The sequence below is a fragment of the Pelophylax lessonae genome, assembly GCF_965119305.1.
Source record: "Pelophylax lessonae genome assembly, chromosome: 13".
NCBI lineage: Eukaryota > Metazoa > Chordata > Amphibia > Anura > Ranidae > Pelophylax > Pelophylax lessonae.
This window is the reverse complement of record NC_138780.1, coordinates 22,772,902-22,791,988: the sequence shown is the minus strand read 5'-3', so window position 1 is coordinate 22,791,988 and position 19,087 is coordinate 22,772,902. Positions and strand designations below refer to the sequence as shown.

General features: G+C 43.8%; 1 protein-coding gene across 2 annotated transcripts in view; it reads left to right on the top strand.

Moving 5' to 3' along the window:
- The window catches only part of MTMR11 (myotubularin related protein 11), a 113,236-nt gene that overhangs the window by 84,044 nt on the left and 10,105 nt on the right, over positions 1–19,087 (top strand). For both annotated transcript variants that reach the window (XM_082242757.1, XM_082242758.1), the window contains exons 11-15: positions 3,112–3,184; positions 7,891–7,961; positions 9,052–9,224; positions 13,046–13,216; positions 15,205–15,444. In XM_082242757.1, the coding sequence (XP_082098883.1) occupies positions 3,112–3,184; positions 7,891–7,961; positions 9,052–9,224; positions 13,046–13,216; positions 15,205–15,444 (728 nt within the window). The remainder of the gene's footprint in view (positions 1–3,111; positions 3,185–7,890; positions 7,962–9,051; positions 9,225–13,045; positions 13,217–15,204; positions 15,445–19,087) is intronic.

The following is a 19,087-nucleotide window of genomic DNA, read 5'->3' as shown; positions in this document are numbered from 1 at the left end:
AACACAGAGACCGGTGTTCCTAAATAAGAGGAACACAGGATCCCTGGGGGTGTTTTCTAACTGTGTGGGGGATGGGCTTGCTGAATGAACACAGAGACTAAATAAGAGGAACACAGGATCCCTGTGTTCATAACTGACAGAAAAGCGGTCTTCTGTGTTTACAATGGCAGACCACCGTTCTGTCTCCACAGGGAGCGATTGTGGGTGCCCGGTGGAAATTGCGGCCCCCGGACCCACTGATTGGCTCCCCCTGTGGCGAATCGGCTCACGTGTGTGCCCCTACTAGCGATTCCACGAAGCGACGTATATGTACGTCGTTTCACGGGACATAGCCGACCTGCCGCCATAAAACTAAAGTCAGCCCAATATTATGTGAAAGATGATGTTATGCAGAGTAAATAGATACCTAACATGTCATGCTTTAAAATTGTGCATGCTCGTTGAATGGCGACAAACTACAGTACTTAAAAATCTCCGTAGGCGACGCTTTAACATTTTTTACAGATTTCCTGTTCAGAGTTACAGAGAAGGTCTTGAGCTAGAATTATTACTCTCGCTCTAACGATCATGGCGATGCCTCACATATGTTGTTTGAACACTGTTTACTTTTGTGGGTGCGACTTACGTATGCATTCGCTTCTGCGTGCAAGCACAGAGGGATGGGGCGCTTTAAATGATTTTTTTTTTCTTATTTATTTTACTTTTTATTATTTTAATATATTAAATAATATATTTATTTCTATTTATTTATTTAATAATATCTTATATAATATTTTATTTATTATTTTAAAACTGTCCCTTTATTTTTTTAAATTTTTTTATGATCACTTTTATTGCTGTCACAAACATCCCTTGTGACAGTAAGTGCCGGTTCACACTGTTCGACTTGTCAGGCGACTTGGTCGCCTGACAAGTAGCGGACCGTGCTATGCAATTGGAACCGTTCTAATAGGAGCTACTCAAGTCGCTCCGACTTAGAAAAAGGTTCCTGCACTACTTCGGGGCGACATCAGAGCGACTTGCATTGATTTCCATTATGTGAAGTCATTGCAAGCCACGCTGAAGTCGCGGTGCACGGGTGACGGCATAACTCGCCCAAAGTCGTGTCGCCCTAGTGTGAACCGACACTAATAAGCAGTGACAGGTACTCTTTATGGAGAGATCTGGGGTCTATATGACCCCAAATTCCTCCTCTGCAATTGAAAGCATTTAAAACGCCAAGATTGGCATTTTTGAATACTTTCACCATTTTAAAACCAGCACATTTAGGACTCCAGTAAACCAGAAGTGACATCGCTTCCAGGTTACTACATCCGAGACTCGATCAAAGCCGAGTCAGGCTTTGTTCGGGTCTCCTGTCCGCCGGCTGGTTGCTCGGGTCTCCCGGTGGGACAGGAGAGCCTGGGCCAGCGACGAGAGGTGGCGGAAGGAGGGTGGATGTCCCCTCCCGCTACTTGTAATAGGAAAAGAAGAGCGAATTCCCCACTGATTGGGACTATAATAACCTACATATAGAGTAGGAAAAGTAAGTGTAGAAAAATTGTATAAAAATATAAATTTTATTGGATGAATAATGATAAAAGCATAAGTGTGGTCAAAGACAAATTGGACGTGGTTGTTCATACAGCAAAGACATAAAAATGTCTAATACACAGATGGAAAACATAATGCTCTATATAGGTAATGGCTAACACAGAGATAGAAAGAATGTAGCTCGGAGGCTAGCAGACAAACCCAACGCGTTTCGAAATGGTAAATTGTTCCTTTTTCAGGGATGTCATACGTCATGTAATAGCCTGATTGCTTATAATGGAAGTTATTAGGAGCATTAAGAACACATCACTAATTAAAACCATGGATGGGATGGTCGGCGGCAGACAGAGATAAAATAAAGTAATAGAGATTCCAATACCAGGACCCCCCGCAAACAGCAGTCCTTCTGACAAGACCAGGCAGGCTCTGATCAGGGTCAGCAGGTAGGGATATATGAAATTATTCTGTAAGTAGAGAGCAAATGAAGGAAAAGGTAAGGAAGAAATCCTTCACTCTGGTCACTCTCTGCAGCAGTGTATAGCCCAAGCCGTCATTGAGAATATTGCTTGTAATAAAAGCCGAGTGGCTGCTTGGCTGCATCGGTTTATAGCTGAAAGCATCACCCCGGTACAACCACTTGAAGCAAAAATGACGTACAGGTACGTGATTTTGCTGCAAGTGGTTCATTTAAATTAAATTAAAAAAACAAATAATTTTCAGGTATAATCACAAAATAATAAGAAATAATCACAAGTGCCTTCCTACATTGGTGGTCAATTAGAAGAAGGACATCCTTAGAGACATCAAAAAAGATCATTGTTGGTATGCCACTGACTCGTTCAAGTGACGTTGACCCCATAACAATGCAGACAGTATGAGATCGGAAGTCAATCAGCCACAGCTCAAGGAACCCCTAGCAACCTCTGCAGGAATCCTGGTTAAGAAATGCCTGGACTAATTCATCCAACCATCATTCATAGGGGCAGATGGTAAAGTGACAGTAAACTCTGAGTAAAAAAAAATGTATATTCAAGTATTCAGCAGAGTAACCCGGACGTGACGTCATGGACGCCGCCTCCGGGTTAGGTCATCGGAGACCCGATTGAAGCCGGATCCGGCTTAGATCAGGACTCCATCCAGCCGGCGGGTGGGACGGGAGACCCGGGCAAAGCCGCTGAAGGCGGCGGGAGGGGGGGTACGTCCCCTCCCGCTCGCCGGGGCAACGATCGAGCGGCTCCCTGAAAGCTGAACGCGGGCTCTAAACAACCATACCGGGGTGATCCCTCTAGCTAGAGGCATCTTCCCGGTATAACCCCGCAAAGTCAGCCGACGTATGGGTACGTCACTTTGCGGTAAGTGACTAGTGGATGTGTATGGTATGCTTTTCGGGAATAAGGATTTTTTGTTTAGTGTCCCTTTGGGAGAAAAGTCACTATATGGTCGGTCTTTTGTTGACCACACCAAGGTCAGCCCTTGCTAACATTGCTATTTTGTCAGTGATTGTCTGTAAAAGAAAACGGATTTCCTATTTTATCAACTGACAGCCTATTATAAATTGATGTTTTGTGCATTTTATAGATACGTCAACACCCACACCTGATGAAAAATGGCTTTCCAACCTGGAAGGAACCAGGTGGCTTGACTATGTGAGGTAATGGCTTCTAATAAGTCATAATTGAGTCATATTGAAAATAAAGATTTCTGCATTTCATAACGTACAACTGTTTTGTCTTGGTGAGACAATGTTCTTTATGCTATGCCCATATAATGTCTAATATGTTTATTTCCTATGGGTGTCAGTGACATCTAGAGGGCACAGTGTGGTATTTTTCCAATTTAGGTAAATTAAAAATATATCAGCGCAAGTTTATACTCCCCTAGTAGGTGAATAATAATGTTATCCACTTAATTAAAGTGCTAGTGCATCAATATATGTAATAACCCTTATTCAAAATTCATATCCAAAAAACAGTACAAAACAAAAATACTGCCTTACTACTAAAAGTTCTAGTGCAACAAAATCTGTGAACAAAGTGCATCATTACAGTCAGAAAACAAAAACTGTTATGAGCTCAGTGCGATCTAAACAAATGAAAAATATAAAAAATATGCCGTGTGTAGTCGAGTATAAGCCGGCACGAATATAAGCCGAGGCGCCTAATTTTACCACAAAAAAATGGTAAAACTTATTGACTCGAGTATAAGCCTAGGGTGGGAAATGCAACAGCTACTGGACCCAACTGGACCACCAAGAGACCCAAAACAGGGGCTGCGGGCATGGTGCAGGGGCTGCGGGCATGGTACAGGAGATGCAGAGCTGTGGGCATGGTACAGGCATGGTACAGGAGATGGTACAGGCATGGTACAGGAGATGGTACAGGCATGGTACAGGAGATGGTACAGGCATGGTACAGGAGATGGTTCAGGCATGGTACAGGAGATGGTACAGGTATGGTACAGGAGAGGGTACAGGCATGGTACAGGAGATGGTACAGGAGATGGTTCAGGCATGGTACAGGAGATGGTTCAGGCATGGTACAGGAGATGATTCAGGCATGGTACAGGAGATGGTACAGGAGATGGTACAGGCATGGTACAGGAGATGGTACAGGCATGGTACAGGAGATGGTACAGGCATGATACAGGAGATGGTACAGGAGAGGGTACAGGCATGATACAGGAGATGGTACAGGCATGACACAGGAAATGGTACAGGAGAGGGTACAGGCATGGTACAGGACAGGGTACAGGCATGGTACAGGCATGGTACAGGAGATGGTTCAGGCATGGTACAGGAGATGGTTCAGGCATGGTACAGGAGATGGTTCAGGCATGGTACAGGAGATGGTACAGGCATGGTACAGGAGAGGGTACAGGCATGGTACAGGAGATGGTTCAGGCATGGTACAGGAGATGGTACAGGTATGGTACAGGAGAGGGTACAGGCATGGTACAGGAGATGGTACAGGCATGGTACAGGAGATGGTTCAGGCATGGTACAGGAGATGATTCAGGCATGGTACAGGAGATGGTACAGGAGATGGTACAGGCATGGTACAGGAGATGGTACAGGCATGGTACAGGAGATGGTACAGGCATGATACAGGAGAGGGTACAGGCATGATACAGGAGATGGTACAGGCATGACACAGGAAATGGTACAGGAGAGGGTACAGGCATGGTACAGGACAGGGTACAGGCATGGTACAGGAGAGGGTACAGGCATGGTACAGGAGAGGGTACAGGCATGGCACAGGAGATGGTACAGGCATGGCACAGGAGATGGTACAGGCATGGCACAGGAGATGGTACAGGCATGGTACAGGGAAATCTCCTGTACCATGCCCGCAGCACTGCATCTTCTGAGGAGATGCAGGGGCAGCAGAGGAGACTCACTTACCGTTCAGTGAGGCGGCATACATTTAAAAATGCCGCGGCCTGGCGCTACCACATTACCACGCATGCGCCGTCTGCCCGGGTATAGCCGAACGTGCACCACTGACCGGAGAAAAGGTTAGTGAGACCATGACCCGAGTATAAGCCGAGGGGGGCTTTTTCAGCATAAAAAAACATGCTGAAAAAGTCAGCTTATACTCGAGTATATATGGTATATAAAAAATATATATATGTGAAAAACCTAATTAATTCATCAATAAATACATATTATTCATATGTAAATCAAAAACCACATAAAAATTTAAATATGTTGTAAAACAGTGTCCAATAATCCTTAAAGTCCCAAATGAATACTAAAAGTGCCAAAAAAAGGTGTCTATAACGTAATACAACTTCTTCTGTGAACAATTCGTGCAATACACCCGAAGCGATCCTTCCAATATATCCCCCAAACTGACTCCCCAGATGGGGTGGTTGGTCAGATTATAAACCAGCAAATACGTCTTTTTACATAAAATTTCCAGCAGGTTGGATCCTATTTAAAAAAGTAGTAATTTCCATCTTCCAATACAGACAACTCTCATAAGGATATGTGAGGGTATGTAGTAATTTGAAAGAAAAGAGAATCCATATAGTGTAATTCCGTAAAAAAAAAAATCCACTTATTTATTAAAACATAAAAAGTTACACTCACATTTTTCACAAGTGTCTGCCCGACACTAGGGGTTTAAAAGCATTGTTATTTTGTTTTCCTCCTCCCCGCCTCTGGCCGTATACTGAAGCCAGCGAGTGAGACAGACCTGCGCGGTGATGCTCGGCATCCTGGCCCTGCCCTACTAGTTTCGTCACTCGACGTTCTCACGGAGCCAATTTAGGTGTTTCAGGAAAATACTGCATTATGGCCACTAGATGGAGTCAGTGATCAAAGAAAATAAACATCAAAAGAAAATGCATCTGAAAAATCACCTGACAATCTGTAATTTGCCTATAACAACTAATCAGTTTCTCCCTTTCATGTCCCTAGCACAGGTTAGAAAAGACAAGCAGGATTTTGATTAGCTGATTTAGTCTACCTAGTTGTTTTCCTTTCCTTGTCCATATAGATATGCGATTTGTTACGTTTTAGCGCATGAGAAGATTGAATGATGCTTGGCATATAAAAAAAAAAAAATCTTGTTTCCCAAGTTTGCTAAAAATGGTAACGAAAAACTGGGTGACATATGACCACCATTATAACATGCTGGTACTTATAATATATGGTCAAACGTGTGTGGACATCTCTGCTGTGTCTGGTCCTTTCTCATGTTGTTGAGCCACCTGGGATGATGGACAGCAACTTGCACAGTTCTTGAACAATCCTGCCTCGAGCCTTGTTTCTCTTGAACCTTGAACCCTTTGCTCCTCCCATGAACTTCCTGCTTTAGCCATGCCTTCAGACGTCCTGTTTACTAGAATATTGTGCTCTCTCCAGCAAATACCTCACTCTTGTCACTCCTGCTGCTATCACTCGTTACCGATTTTTGGCTTTTTCTTTGAATATGCTTCTGATGAATACCAACCTGCAACCACGTGTTACCAACCTTTGGCTTGTTTACTGACTATGCTTCTGCTTGATCCCTACCTACTATATCTGTAACTGTAACCTGGTTGCTCACCTCCTGGTGGGGCGATCCTGAAGACCGCAACCTGGTACTAACGCAGCGAAACCCTTCTCCACCATCAGGCGCTCTGGTGAAAATACCAGTTAGTGCTTATATTTTGCGCCTCGGGTGAGCCCGTGTCATCTGCCAGAGTACTTATCCAGCTGGTGCATGGGAGTCTGTCTACTGCTAAAGCTACTGGTCACCAAGCCTGACTGCTGGCCATGACAATTCCAGTACCATAAGCATTCATATATAATTGTCCTCTCTTTGCAGCTATAACAACCTCCACTTTTCAAGGAATGTTTTTTACAAGATTAGAGGGTGTCTGCGGGAATTAATGTCCATTTTCCAAAATAACATTTGTGTGGTCAGTTTCTGATGGATGGGAAGACCCGTCTTACAAATCTGCATTTCATTTAATCTCAAAGGTGTTCAGTAGGGTTGAGGTTGGGGATCAGTTCAGGCCACTAGATATTCCCCATACTAAACTGGGCAAACCATGTGTTTTTATGGAGCTGGCTTTCTGCAAAGGGAGAGAGGAATATTTACAATCTTATTTCCAAAGGACCCTTTTTTTGGCAGTTTTAACAATAATGTTGCTTAAGAGCCAGTTCACATTGCCGCGACTTGTCAGGCGACTTGTCAGCCCGACAAGTCGCGCTCCCTCGCGGTCCATTGACCGCTACAGGACCCGTTCTAATAGGAGCGACACAAGTCGCTCCGACTTAGAAAAAGGGTCCTGTACTACTTTGGGGTGACCTCGGAGCGACTTCCATAGACTTCCATTATGTGAAGTCCCTGCAAGTCGCTCCGAAGTCGTGGTGTATGGTAATGCACAAGTCGCCCCCGAAGTAGTACGGGAGTCGTGTCGCCCCAGTGTGAACCGACTCCTACGTTAGGGGTCTCCAAACTTTCTAAACAAAGGGCCAGATTATTGTCTAAAGACTTTAGGTGGGCCAGATTGTGGCTAGCAAGAGTGGAAATTTTCCTGGCAGAGTAAACATCGCCACATTTGGTATTAGGAGGAATAATTGTGCCCCATCATTGGTATCATTAGCAGGAATGGTGTCCCATTGTTGGTGTCAGTGGGAGAACCGGTGCCCCGTTGTTGGTGTCAGTTGGCAGAATAGTGTCTGGTATCAGTGGGAAGAATAGTGCCCCAAGGGCCAGATAAAGGCAAGCAAAGGGTCACATCTGGCCCCTGGGCCACAGTTTGGAGACCACTGCTTTAAGGTAAACACTGCAATAATAACTCAAAATGTTTCATTGAAAATATACTTTACTTTTTCTTTAAAATGTATGTATTCCTTTCCTATAGATTATGCCTGAAGAAAGCCAGTGAAGTTTCTATCTTATTAGGTGAACGAAGACGATCAGTAGTCCTTCAAGGTAGGCCGTTATTTGGATCAGTTGAGCTTTCTGTGTAAGAGACCTAACAAAGGTCAGTTTTGTGACCCCTGCCAGCCTCTGCTGAAGGCCATTGATGAGAAAAAAACAGTATGAAGAAATGTGGCCCACCAGATTTTAGGAAAAAAACTTTTTCAAATGATTATGGACTGGTGAAAATCGGAATTTAAAGAGGAAATTTAGCTGGGGAATATTGTCCTTCCTCCCCGTTACAGTTCTGTGCCGCCATGTTTGAATGTCTTGTGCATGCACAGATGTGCTGCAGGTCATTGCCAGGTCCTTTACACCTGACAGAAACCTACAGCACATCTGCAAATGTGCCGTTGGTTTTTGGTATTGGACCTTGTACAGATCTGCAGCATGAATGCCAATTGTGTAAGAGGAAGGGAAGAGGAACAAGGAAAGAAAAACATGTTTTTATGGATGATGGTCCACTTTGGATGTAGAAAATGTAAAGAAAATATATTTATTGATGCAGGTGAAGTACAGGTATACAATGGCTTATGCGTCTCAGCTACAAAGCCTTATCCATAGCCATCATGGCTATGACTAAGGCTTTGTAGCAGAAACACGTAATCTGTTGTAAACCTGTACTCCAATGATGGGGCACCATTCCTCCCACTGACACCAGTGATGGGGCACTATTCCTCCCACTGACACCAGTGATGGGGCACTATTCCTCCCACTGACACCAGTGATAGGGCACTATTCCTCCCACTGACACCAGTGATGGGGCACTATTCCTCCCACTGACACCAGTGATGGGGCACTATTCCTCCCATTAACACCAATGATGGGGCACTATTCCTCCCACTGACACCAGTGATGGGGCACTATTCCTCCCACTGACACCAGTGATGGGGCACTATTCCTCTCACTGACACCAGTTATGGGGCACTATTCCTCCCATTAACACCAATGATGGGGCACTATTCCTCCCACTGACACCAGTGCTGGGGCATTGTTTGGAAAGTTAGGAAAAGCGGCAGTACAGTATTCTTCAGCTTTGCTGCTATTACCGTAAAAAGTTCTTTCCTTTACTGATGATTTTATATTCCTTGTCATGTGACAGAATCCGAGGACCGGGACTTGAACTGTCTGTTGGCATCCCTGGTCCAGTTGATTCTGGACCCCCACACACGAACCTTGTCCGGCTTCCAGGGTTTGGTTCAGAAGGAATGGGTCTCCGCAGGACATCCTTTCATGCAGAGGATAAACCACTTCAAAAGATCTGACAAGGAGGAGGTGAGTGGGTTCTTTAAAGAAAAAGTCTACCATCCACTGAAATAAATATGGGGGCTGTCAATGCTGACCTATTTCTGCTGACTGCCTGGTTGTCCCTGGATCTAATAACGGAACTCCAAGCTTTTAAACTTGTTCTGCGCAATTGTCCATTAAAGTCACGCAGTGCCGAATCGCAAAATACCCCCTGGTCAGGAAGGGGGTAAAATCTTCTGGGGCTTAAGTGGTTAAAGACAACCGTTCAAATATGTGTGACTTAATAAAGGTTCCTGCACTACTTTCGTCCAACTTTCATGCAACAATGGACTGCAATGTAAACACTAAAAAGTTGCATGAAAGTCTCCCCTGAATGTTATACATGTGATGGTTGTGCAACAGTTGTGCGTTATCATTGGTCAAAGCCAAAGTTGCATTCAAGTTGCACCTATTCAAATTTGTGTCAAAGTTGCACTCCGAAGTCCCACGACTGGAACTGGAGAAAGTCCAGAGAAGGGCAACAAAAATAATTAGGGGAATGGAGGACATCAGCTATGAGGAAAGACTACAAGCACTGAACTTGTTCTCTCTGGAGAAGAGACGATTGAGGGGGGATATGATATCAATGTACAAATACTGTACTGGCGACCCTAGCATAAGGAACAAACTATTCAGAGTAAGGGAATACAATAAGACACGTGGCCACTCACTAAAACTTGAGGAAAGGCGGTTTAACCTTAAAGTGCGTAAGGGGTTCTTCACTGTAAGAGTGGTAAGGATGTGGAATTCTCTTCCGCAAGCAGTCGTATCAGCGGGGAGCCTTGATAGTTTCAAAAAACTATTGGATGGACACCTTAAAGACCACAACATACAGGGGTATACAATGTACGGTTAAAAGCAAACACACACACACATCATAGGTTGAACTGGATGGACTGATGTCTTTTTTCAGCCTCACTAACTATGTAACTATGTAACTATGACTTTGGAGTTGTACAAATGTGAATGGAGCCTAAGTTCTATATTGTATATAGCACTGACTGTCCCTTGTTGCAAGTTGAACTATTCACATTAGTCCTTGCCCCAGAAGAGCTTACAGTCTAATGTCCCTACCGCAGTCATACACTTTTACCAATAACATTACTTTTAGTACAGTTATCCTTCAAATGCTCCATCTCCTTCCAGTCAACCAGCGGCCTGCTGGCTATTACACTCCTGCCACTCCAGAAGTATCCCAGCCGGGCTCATGGTCTTGTGAATCTCCAATAATTCCTATGAAAAGGCCCTCTATTATGTGTGGGAACCTTTCCATAGGAGTGAATGGAAGAAGAACCCAGCTGGGAGATTTCCACAGCAGTGGCTGTGTGGCTCCAAGCAGCAAAGGTCTCGGAAGAGTGGGTACAGGTAAGAACATTACATGGGGCATGGGAAGGTTGCTGGGCAGGGGACTATTTAATCACTTAAGCCCCGGAGGATTTATCTGCTCAAAGACCAGGGCCTATTTTGCGATTCGGCACTGCGTGATTTTAACGGACAATTGCGTGGTCGTGCGACGCTGTACCCAAATGAAATTTACATCCTTTTTTCCCACAAATAGAGCTTTCTTTTGGTGGTATTTGATCACCTGTGCGATTTTTACTTTTTGCGCTATAAACAAAAAATGAGCGACAATTTTGAAAAAATTACAATATTTTTCAAATTTTTTCATATGAAATTCCCCCCCCCCCCCAAAAAAATGTAAAAAAATATAATTTTTTTAACATTTTAGGCCAATTTGTTTTCTGCTACATATTTTTGGTGAAAAAAATCGCAATAAGCGTATTTTGATTGGTTTGCGCAAAAGTTATTGCGTTCACTAACTGCGGGAAAGATTTATGTCATTTTAATTGTTTTTTTTTTTAACTAGTAATGGCGGTGATCTGCGATTTTTTTTTTTTTGCGGGACTGCGACTTTGTGGCGGACAGATCGGACCCTTGACTGACATTTTTGACACTTTTGGGGGTGCCAGTGACATTACTACAGTAATCAGTGCTATACATATGCACTGTTACTGTAAAAATGACACTGGCAGGGAAGGGATTAACTTTATTAGACATCCAGGGGTTAAATGTGTCCCTAGGGGCGTGCTTCTAACTGTAAAGGGGCGTGGCTTTTGATGTAACCACAGAGACATACGATCCTACATAGCAGGATCGTATGATCTCTGCAGTTACACCAGGGAGAATGACAGGTGGCTTTGTTTACATCAGCCGCCTGCCTTTCTCCCTCTCCAGCGGGAGATTGCGAGTGACCGGCGGACATCGGAGCCGCCGGTCACTCGCGCTGGGATGGCAGGGAACGAGCGGGGGCGGGAGCGCACCTCCGGTGGCGCGCACTCGCCCCCTATTGGCTCGCGGGCAAGTGACATACCCATACGTCACTTTGCCCAGGGGGGGCTGACCACCGCAGTATATGTACTTGCGGCGGTCGGCAAGTGGTTAAAGGATAACTGTACTAAAAGTACAGTTATCCTTTAAAAGCCTTGAGGGTAGGTACATTTCCAACATCATTGGCATTTACCAGCAAAAGTGATGCATTAAGTTTACGCAATGCAGTTTATGCAACGCAGCAACCATCAGCATTTTCAAGTGTACAGCCGCATACAGCCATTTACTTGGCAGCATGCAACACCTGCAGCTCCCTGGGTGCAGGAAAGCACCAGAAATGTTACCCTAATACCCCATGTAAACATCCCTGTGGATGAGGCTTAACAAGAACATATTAAGGGTTATCATATTTTTGAGAGATATATATTTTAAAATGAGTTATATGTGTAGCACCCTCCTAGGTAGGTGCTAGAGAGAGAGTATAGTTTTGTTGGAATCCTTTCTGCTTACCAGAGGGACTGCAGGTAAATCTATATTGTTCTCTGCCTACCAGAGAGCAGAATCTGTTAGTGAGGTCTGCTCAATGTGCATAGGTGCAACTCTGAAGAGTGTTTCACACTGGTCCAATAGGGAAACACATTGGACAGTGGGAGGAAACCTGACAAATGAATGCACAGGCATTTAGTGCAGCCCTGGTGATTTGGCAGAGGAAAGTGCATCAGTGCATGCTGGGATACTGTATAAATGCCAGGAGCATATGTGCCCGGGGTCTTTCAGCTGGAGAGCGGAGTCCCAGAGGGAAGAGGCAGCTGCCTCCTCCTCTATAGAAGTGTCATGCAGCCTCAGGTGGCCGACCTGAGAGCCTAAGGAGCTAGAGAGGAACTGAACCTGGAGGTCCAGTAAAGCTGACTAGGAGGGGAGACACTAGAAGGATCTGATTCTGCAGTACAGTGAGTACAGATCTGTGTCAATGGGGCCTGACCTGAGGTTGGCCACCCCTGCAGCTAGAAGAGTCAGTGGCTGGGTGTCAGTAAAGGGGATGCTAGAGAGCATCCCAAAGATAATGTGGTTCATCAAGTCTATCGCTGGAAAAAGAGCAAGGAGACTTAACCCTTTCCATACATGTGGCAGTATGGTTTAAGCAGTTAGACTGCTTCCACGAGCAGCCTGCTGAGGCCAAGTGAGAGTTGTCCTTATTCAATGTATATAGTTCCAGTTGGAGTCTCCCACTATTCCATTCTCCCATCCAAGTTCCACAATAAAGACTGACAACCGATACCCCTGGACTGTTTATTGAGCAACTAGCCATTAGGAGTTAAGGATGAATGAGTGAACTGTACCCTAAGTGACTGTATGCTGGTAATCAGAGGAGGCCCAAGAAGCCATCATATAACAAGTCCTACGGGGACAGTGCTAAATATGAGTTATTTAGCAATGGCTAGGCACCATTTTTGACCTGTTACACCTGTCTTTTCTTGCAGTCTCCGGTGTTTCTGTTGTTCCTGGACTGTGTCTGGCAGTTTGTGCAGCAGTCACCAACAGCCTTCGAGTTTACAGAATCCTATCTGATGGCCCTGCATGATAGCACTTACAATCTGTTCTGCAGCACCTTCACTCACAACTGCCACTGGGACCGCATAAGAGGAAGCCAGGTAGGTGGAACCAAAGAAGTGACCATCAAGGACCATGAGATTAAAACTTGTAAGGCAATGTGGGCACAGCCATTAGGGGCACCCATTTCTACCCCTCTCAGGGTAGAACAAATATTTTCTATAGAAAGTATTCAAAATATATAAAACTTGTAAAAACGTACAAAAAAAATGTACAGTAACCACTTAAAGGCTTAAAAGAGAAGTATGGGCAAAGCATCTTTGGCCAAACTTCTCTTCTGAGCCACAAAAGTACGCTTACTTTTGTTCTCCTATGACTCAGAGTCAGTTTATAGTGAGCTATTGCTCACTGTCAGGTGGCAGAGCTGCTCCAGGCTCTGAAAGGATCCTGACAATATTGTCAGGTTCAACCCAGCTGCCTTATTGACTGTTGGCTTTGAGAGCTGGGGGCCAGCCATGCACACCCCTGCCCAGCCTAGCACTCCAGTTGAGCTCTGGAGGGGCAGTCACTGCTCTCCCCTGCAAGCAGACTAAGAACTTAGGCTACGTTCACATGTTGGCATAGCTGATCGCAGGCAGAATCATCGCGATTCTGCCCGCGATCCGGAATTCATTGCAAATCTCGGGACGCCTGTGCGTTGCCGTTGATTTGCAATGGCACCCCAAACGCTGTGCGATGTTGCCGCGATTTCCGACTGCTGAATCGCGGTAACATCACGCAAACAAAATCGCGGGACGCATGACGCCCCAAAGAAGCTCTTGTACCTTTTTTGGGCGTTATACGACCCGCGATTTTGTTTGCACGATGTTACCGCGATTCGGCAGGCGGAAATCGTGGCAACATCGCACAGCGTTTGGGGTGCCATTGCAAATCAACGGCAACGCACAGGCATCCGGCGATTTGCAATTATTTCCGGATCGCGGACAGAATCTCGGTGATTCTGCCTGTGTTCCGCTACGCCAACATGTGAACGTAGCCTTAGTGATCAGCGTTAGTGAAGCTGGCTACTTAATAACATCCATTGCATCAATTTTTTATTGGCTAAATGGCCGGATATAGCAGTAACATGCTAACGTGTTTAAGCTGAAGCCTTACTTGGCTTTGGGGGAAACCCCATAGAGCAGTGATGGCGAAGCTTGGCACCCCAGATGTTTTGGAACTACATTTCCCATGATGCTCAACTACACTGCAGAGTGTATGAGCATCATGGGAAATGTAGTTCCAAAACATCTGGGGTGCCAAGGTTCACCATTACTTCCATAGAGTATTACTGCTGCATCCTGCCATGTAGTCAATAAAGAATGAATGCAATGGATGTTACAGAGGAGCCAGCTTCATATAAAAGAGGATTATTGCTACAAGCAGTGTAATTATCTGACTTTTTATTTGGTATCAGCCTCTTGCAATCCCCTATTTGACAGAGTTCTGGCTGGGAGAAGGAGAAGCAGTACAAGGAGCCAATCAGTTGTGCTGAAATGTGCTAACAATTGACATGCAGACAGAAGGAGAGAGTAGAGTGAGAGTGACATGGGTTCATCATCAGGGCTGTGTAAATCTCAGAACTGGATGGACAGAAAATATAGTCATTTGGCAGGTAGAACAGTTCCATTTTATGTATTTCATTTTTGTTTTTTATGTTTGCCCGGAAATCAGCTTTGTTTACCCCTTCCAGCCTCCACCTCCTGGCCCTTTAAGAGCTTCTAACTGGCGGGAGATGGAGGCGGGCATTTGAGTCATGTGATCGCTGTGATTGGCTGTCACATCGGTCATGTAATCGGAAAGCTCCCAAGCGCAAGTATTGGGAGCTTTACGGTTCTTACTGGTAACTGTGCTGGGAGCACACAGAGCGTTAAAGCCCACCCGCCAAGAGGCAGCATGTATGCGTACCTTGTTGGGAAGACGGTTATAATTTACCAAAGATTTTTATTATTTCTCTTTACATTCCATTTAAGATGAACTTACATGTCCACTTATCAATGTGCAGAAAGGTTCCATCTTTTTTTGATTCAGCGTGCGTTTTCTTCTCTAGCGGCACTCATCCAGCCAGACGTACACGCCAGTGAATGGTTGGAGAGACATAGTAAGAGAGAAGATCCTGCTGAATGGAGACTACAAACCAGTGGAAGATGCCAAGGCCGTTCCTCCAACAGTCTGGGAATGGAGCCTATTCTACAGTCATGTGCGCAGGAAGCAGTTCCGGAACCCTGTGTACCAAGTCAGGGAACATGCTGTATTAAATGGCAATGGAAGTGGGCATAATGCTGACAAGGTGAGCTTTGGGTTAAGGGGGCGGGATGGGGGTTCATTAAGCTCCATTAAATCTTAACATGGCCAACTGGCAACTCATTTTAAAGGTCTAAAATACCCCAAAGTGAAGTTGTGTATTTCTCAGCATGGGCACTTCACTGTCCCTCAATCTCCACTGGTCTGTTCAGAGCTGTGCGAAAAACAGAAGCCCTATGTAAGCTCCAAGGCTAAGGGTCCTTTCACACAAACGATCCGATCAGATCCGCCGTCAGTTTTTTAGGTGGTCCTGATCGGATCCTCCATGCATCCCTATGGGGCAGCGGATGTCAGCGGAGACTTCTCCTCTGACACCCACTGCTATCCGATTCCGATCCTGTCCGTGAAATCCAGACGGATGGAAACCCTATTTTCCATACGTCGAGCAGATCGGATCGGATGGGATCGAATGAGAACGGACAGGCGGTCCGTTCTCATCCGATTCCCCCATAGAAGACAGCGGGAATCTGACAGCTCCGTCTCTGCACACAGAGCAGAGACGGAGCTGTCATCCTCCTCCTGCTCAGCGGGGATCGGCGTATCGATCCCCCGCTGAGCAGCACGGAGTCCGCCGGCGGAGGCGGACCGTTTGAAAGAACCCTAAAACTTCAAAAAAGGAAAGGAATTTCCCCCAGGGTTTTTTTTTTTAGCAGCAAATGAGTCTTGTTAGACAAGGATTTTTAACAAATTGTTAAAAGGTTCCACATAGGATAAAATATGAGCTCTGGTTACAATGTAAATCCATCAAAGGAAATGATGACTAGTAGAATCATATATAAAATTAAATGAACAATCAGAACAAACAGGGTGGTACCCTGACGTGTTTCAACCTATTCTGTAAGGTCTTCTTCAGGGAGTATGTGATGTCTATAAAATGCATTGTAGAATTAGAAATATAATATACATCGCATAAAAAAAAACAAAAAAAACGTATATTTACCTTAAAGATGATGGATATCCTTTGACCAGAGAAATATACGTGCTTTTTCTTTTTGTTTCTTTTTATGTGATGTATATTATATTTCTAATTCTACAATACATTTTATAGACATCACATATCCCCTGAAGAAGACCATACCGAATAGGTTGAAACGCGTTTGAAATCCACCCTGTTGGTTGGGATTGTTCATTTAATTTTGTATATGATCCTACTAGTCATGTAATTTCCTTTGATGGATTTACATTGTAGCCAGAGCTCATATTTTATCCTTTGTGGAATCTTTTAACAATTTGTTAATAAAATTTAAAATTTTAATCATTGTCTAACAAGACTCATTTGCTGCTAAAACCCCCCTGGGGCTGCACCCTTACTCCCATGGCTGCTTAGGGACTTAGTGTTGCATCATGGGAGTAAGGGTGCAGAGTCCCATGCTCCTCTATACTTATAACTAATGGCATTTCTCTTTGAACAGGCAGGCTATTTTTTTGCAGAAGGAACAGGCAATGTCTCTTCTGCAATAAAACACACCTATCTGCACACTCACAGCGATCCCCGGCATTTAGGCCCCATTCACAACCCCAGCGTTTTGTAGCTTGAAGCTCAAAGCCCCAAAACGCTGGAGGAGAAAAAAAAAATTATTATTCTTTATGGAGATGGTTCAAATCTCCACTTCAAGTCGCCTGAAGCTCAAAAAAGTTCTGGAGCTTTTTTGTAGCTTGAATCAGGCAGATTGGTGCGTGTTTTTAAGCATTTTTTGTTCCATAAAAATGCATGGAAACGCTTGACTCGAGCGTTTTTGAGCGTTTTTCTGCTCAAATGCAATAATTAAATTTAAATAAATAATAATAAATTCATAAAAAAATAAATAAATAAATAATAGAAATATTATTTAAACCCCCCAACCCTTAACCCTAATAGTAACGCCTAATATTATGTGTGGTGTAGTGTCGCGCTGCCTCTCATAAAGTGCAATGTGACTTAAATAAATAAATAATAAATAATAATTAATGTGTACCTTCTTATAATTACAAATACACTATTTGAATATATCCGTGTAGTAGTACATCATAAAATAAATGCCATGATTCTGCATGCAAGCTTACAATATTTATTCTGAAAAAAAAAAGCTTATAATACACACTATAAAAGTAATAAAAAATAGTGATAATATATTTTATAGTGTGTATTGTAAGCTTGCATGCAGAATCATGGCATTTATTTTATGATGTACTACTACACGGATATATTCAAATAGTGTATTTGTACTCACAAGAAGGCACACATGAATTATTATTTATTTATTTAAGTCACATTGCACTTTATGAGAGGTAGCGCAGCACTACACCACACATTACAACCCATCTAAGGCTAAGGATAAGCTTTTAAGTGTCAGCAGCAGCCCCTCGATTTCACTCACGTATACTTTTTGACATTTACTACACAATAAAACCTACGATAGTGCAGGGGTTTTCCCCTGAAATTTATTTAACACCTAATATTAACCCCCTAATCCTGAACCCTTACCCTTAACCCTAATATTAAACACTAATCCCTAACACTAATATTAACCTCTAGCCCAAAACCTTAACCCTACTATTAACCCCTAACCTAACAAAATAAGTAAATAAATAAGCAATTATAAACATATAAACAAACAAATTTACCCTTAACTCTAAGAGCCGGTTCACACTAATCCGACTCAAAGTCGCCCCGACTTTGGGTGACTTTGAAGTCGCTCGTGCAGCGCGACTTCATCGCGGCTTGCAAACGACTTCTCATAATAGAAGTCAATGCAAGTCGGTCTGACTTTGCCAAAAAATAGTGCCGCACCCTTTTTCTATGTCGGAGCGACTTGAGTGGCTCTGATTAGAACGGTTCCATTGCACAGCATTGGGAGCTACTTGTCAGGCAACCAAGTCGCCTGACAAGTCGGATCAGTGTGAACCGGCTCTTAACCTCTACAAAAAAGTAAAAATAATAATAAATAAATAATAAAAGCTAATAATAAAAAGGTGAAAAAACATAACAACAAATGATGAAACTGGTGCTAGTTTCCTCTGTTTGCTAAATAAAAAAAAAATTAAAGCTCAAAAACGCTTTAAAAACGCTGTACACAACCGGTCAAAAACATGCATACAAATGCTCAAAAAAAGCCGAAAAAACATTCAAAATATGACTCTCAGGTGTAAATACAGCCTTAAACTACTTACTCTGGCTGACATGATCTCTATGTGCAGAGATATATAGCTTCTGCGCATGCACAGCAGTGACATCATCCTATGCCAGCCAATGAAAATGGCCAAAAACCAGCACACAGAAGAAGATGCAGTTAGGCAAGGGGACTGTTAGAGGAAAGGTGAGTATTCCACCCTTTAGTTCTGCTTTAAGTGAATCTATCACTTAGCTCTGCATGGGCAAGTCCAGGTTTCCTTAAAGTGACTCTGTCAATAAATCTAAAATCTGCAAAGAGCCTTATATTTAAAAAAAAAAAAAAAGTCTGTGAATACTTACCTTTTCTGCTACCCATGCCACGAGAAGGTCACGCCATTCACTAGAAATCTTCATCTTAAGTGCTGAGGGAAATCTACACTTCAAGGCATGTTGTTGCACTGGGTTCCCTGCAGCTCTCAGGGGTTCCTCTAGGGCGGTGGTCTCCAAACTGTGGCCCAGGGTCCAGATATGGCCCTTC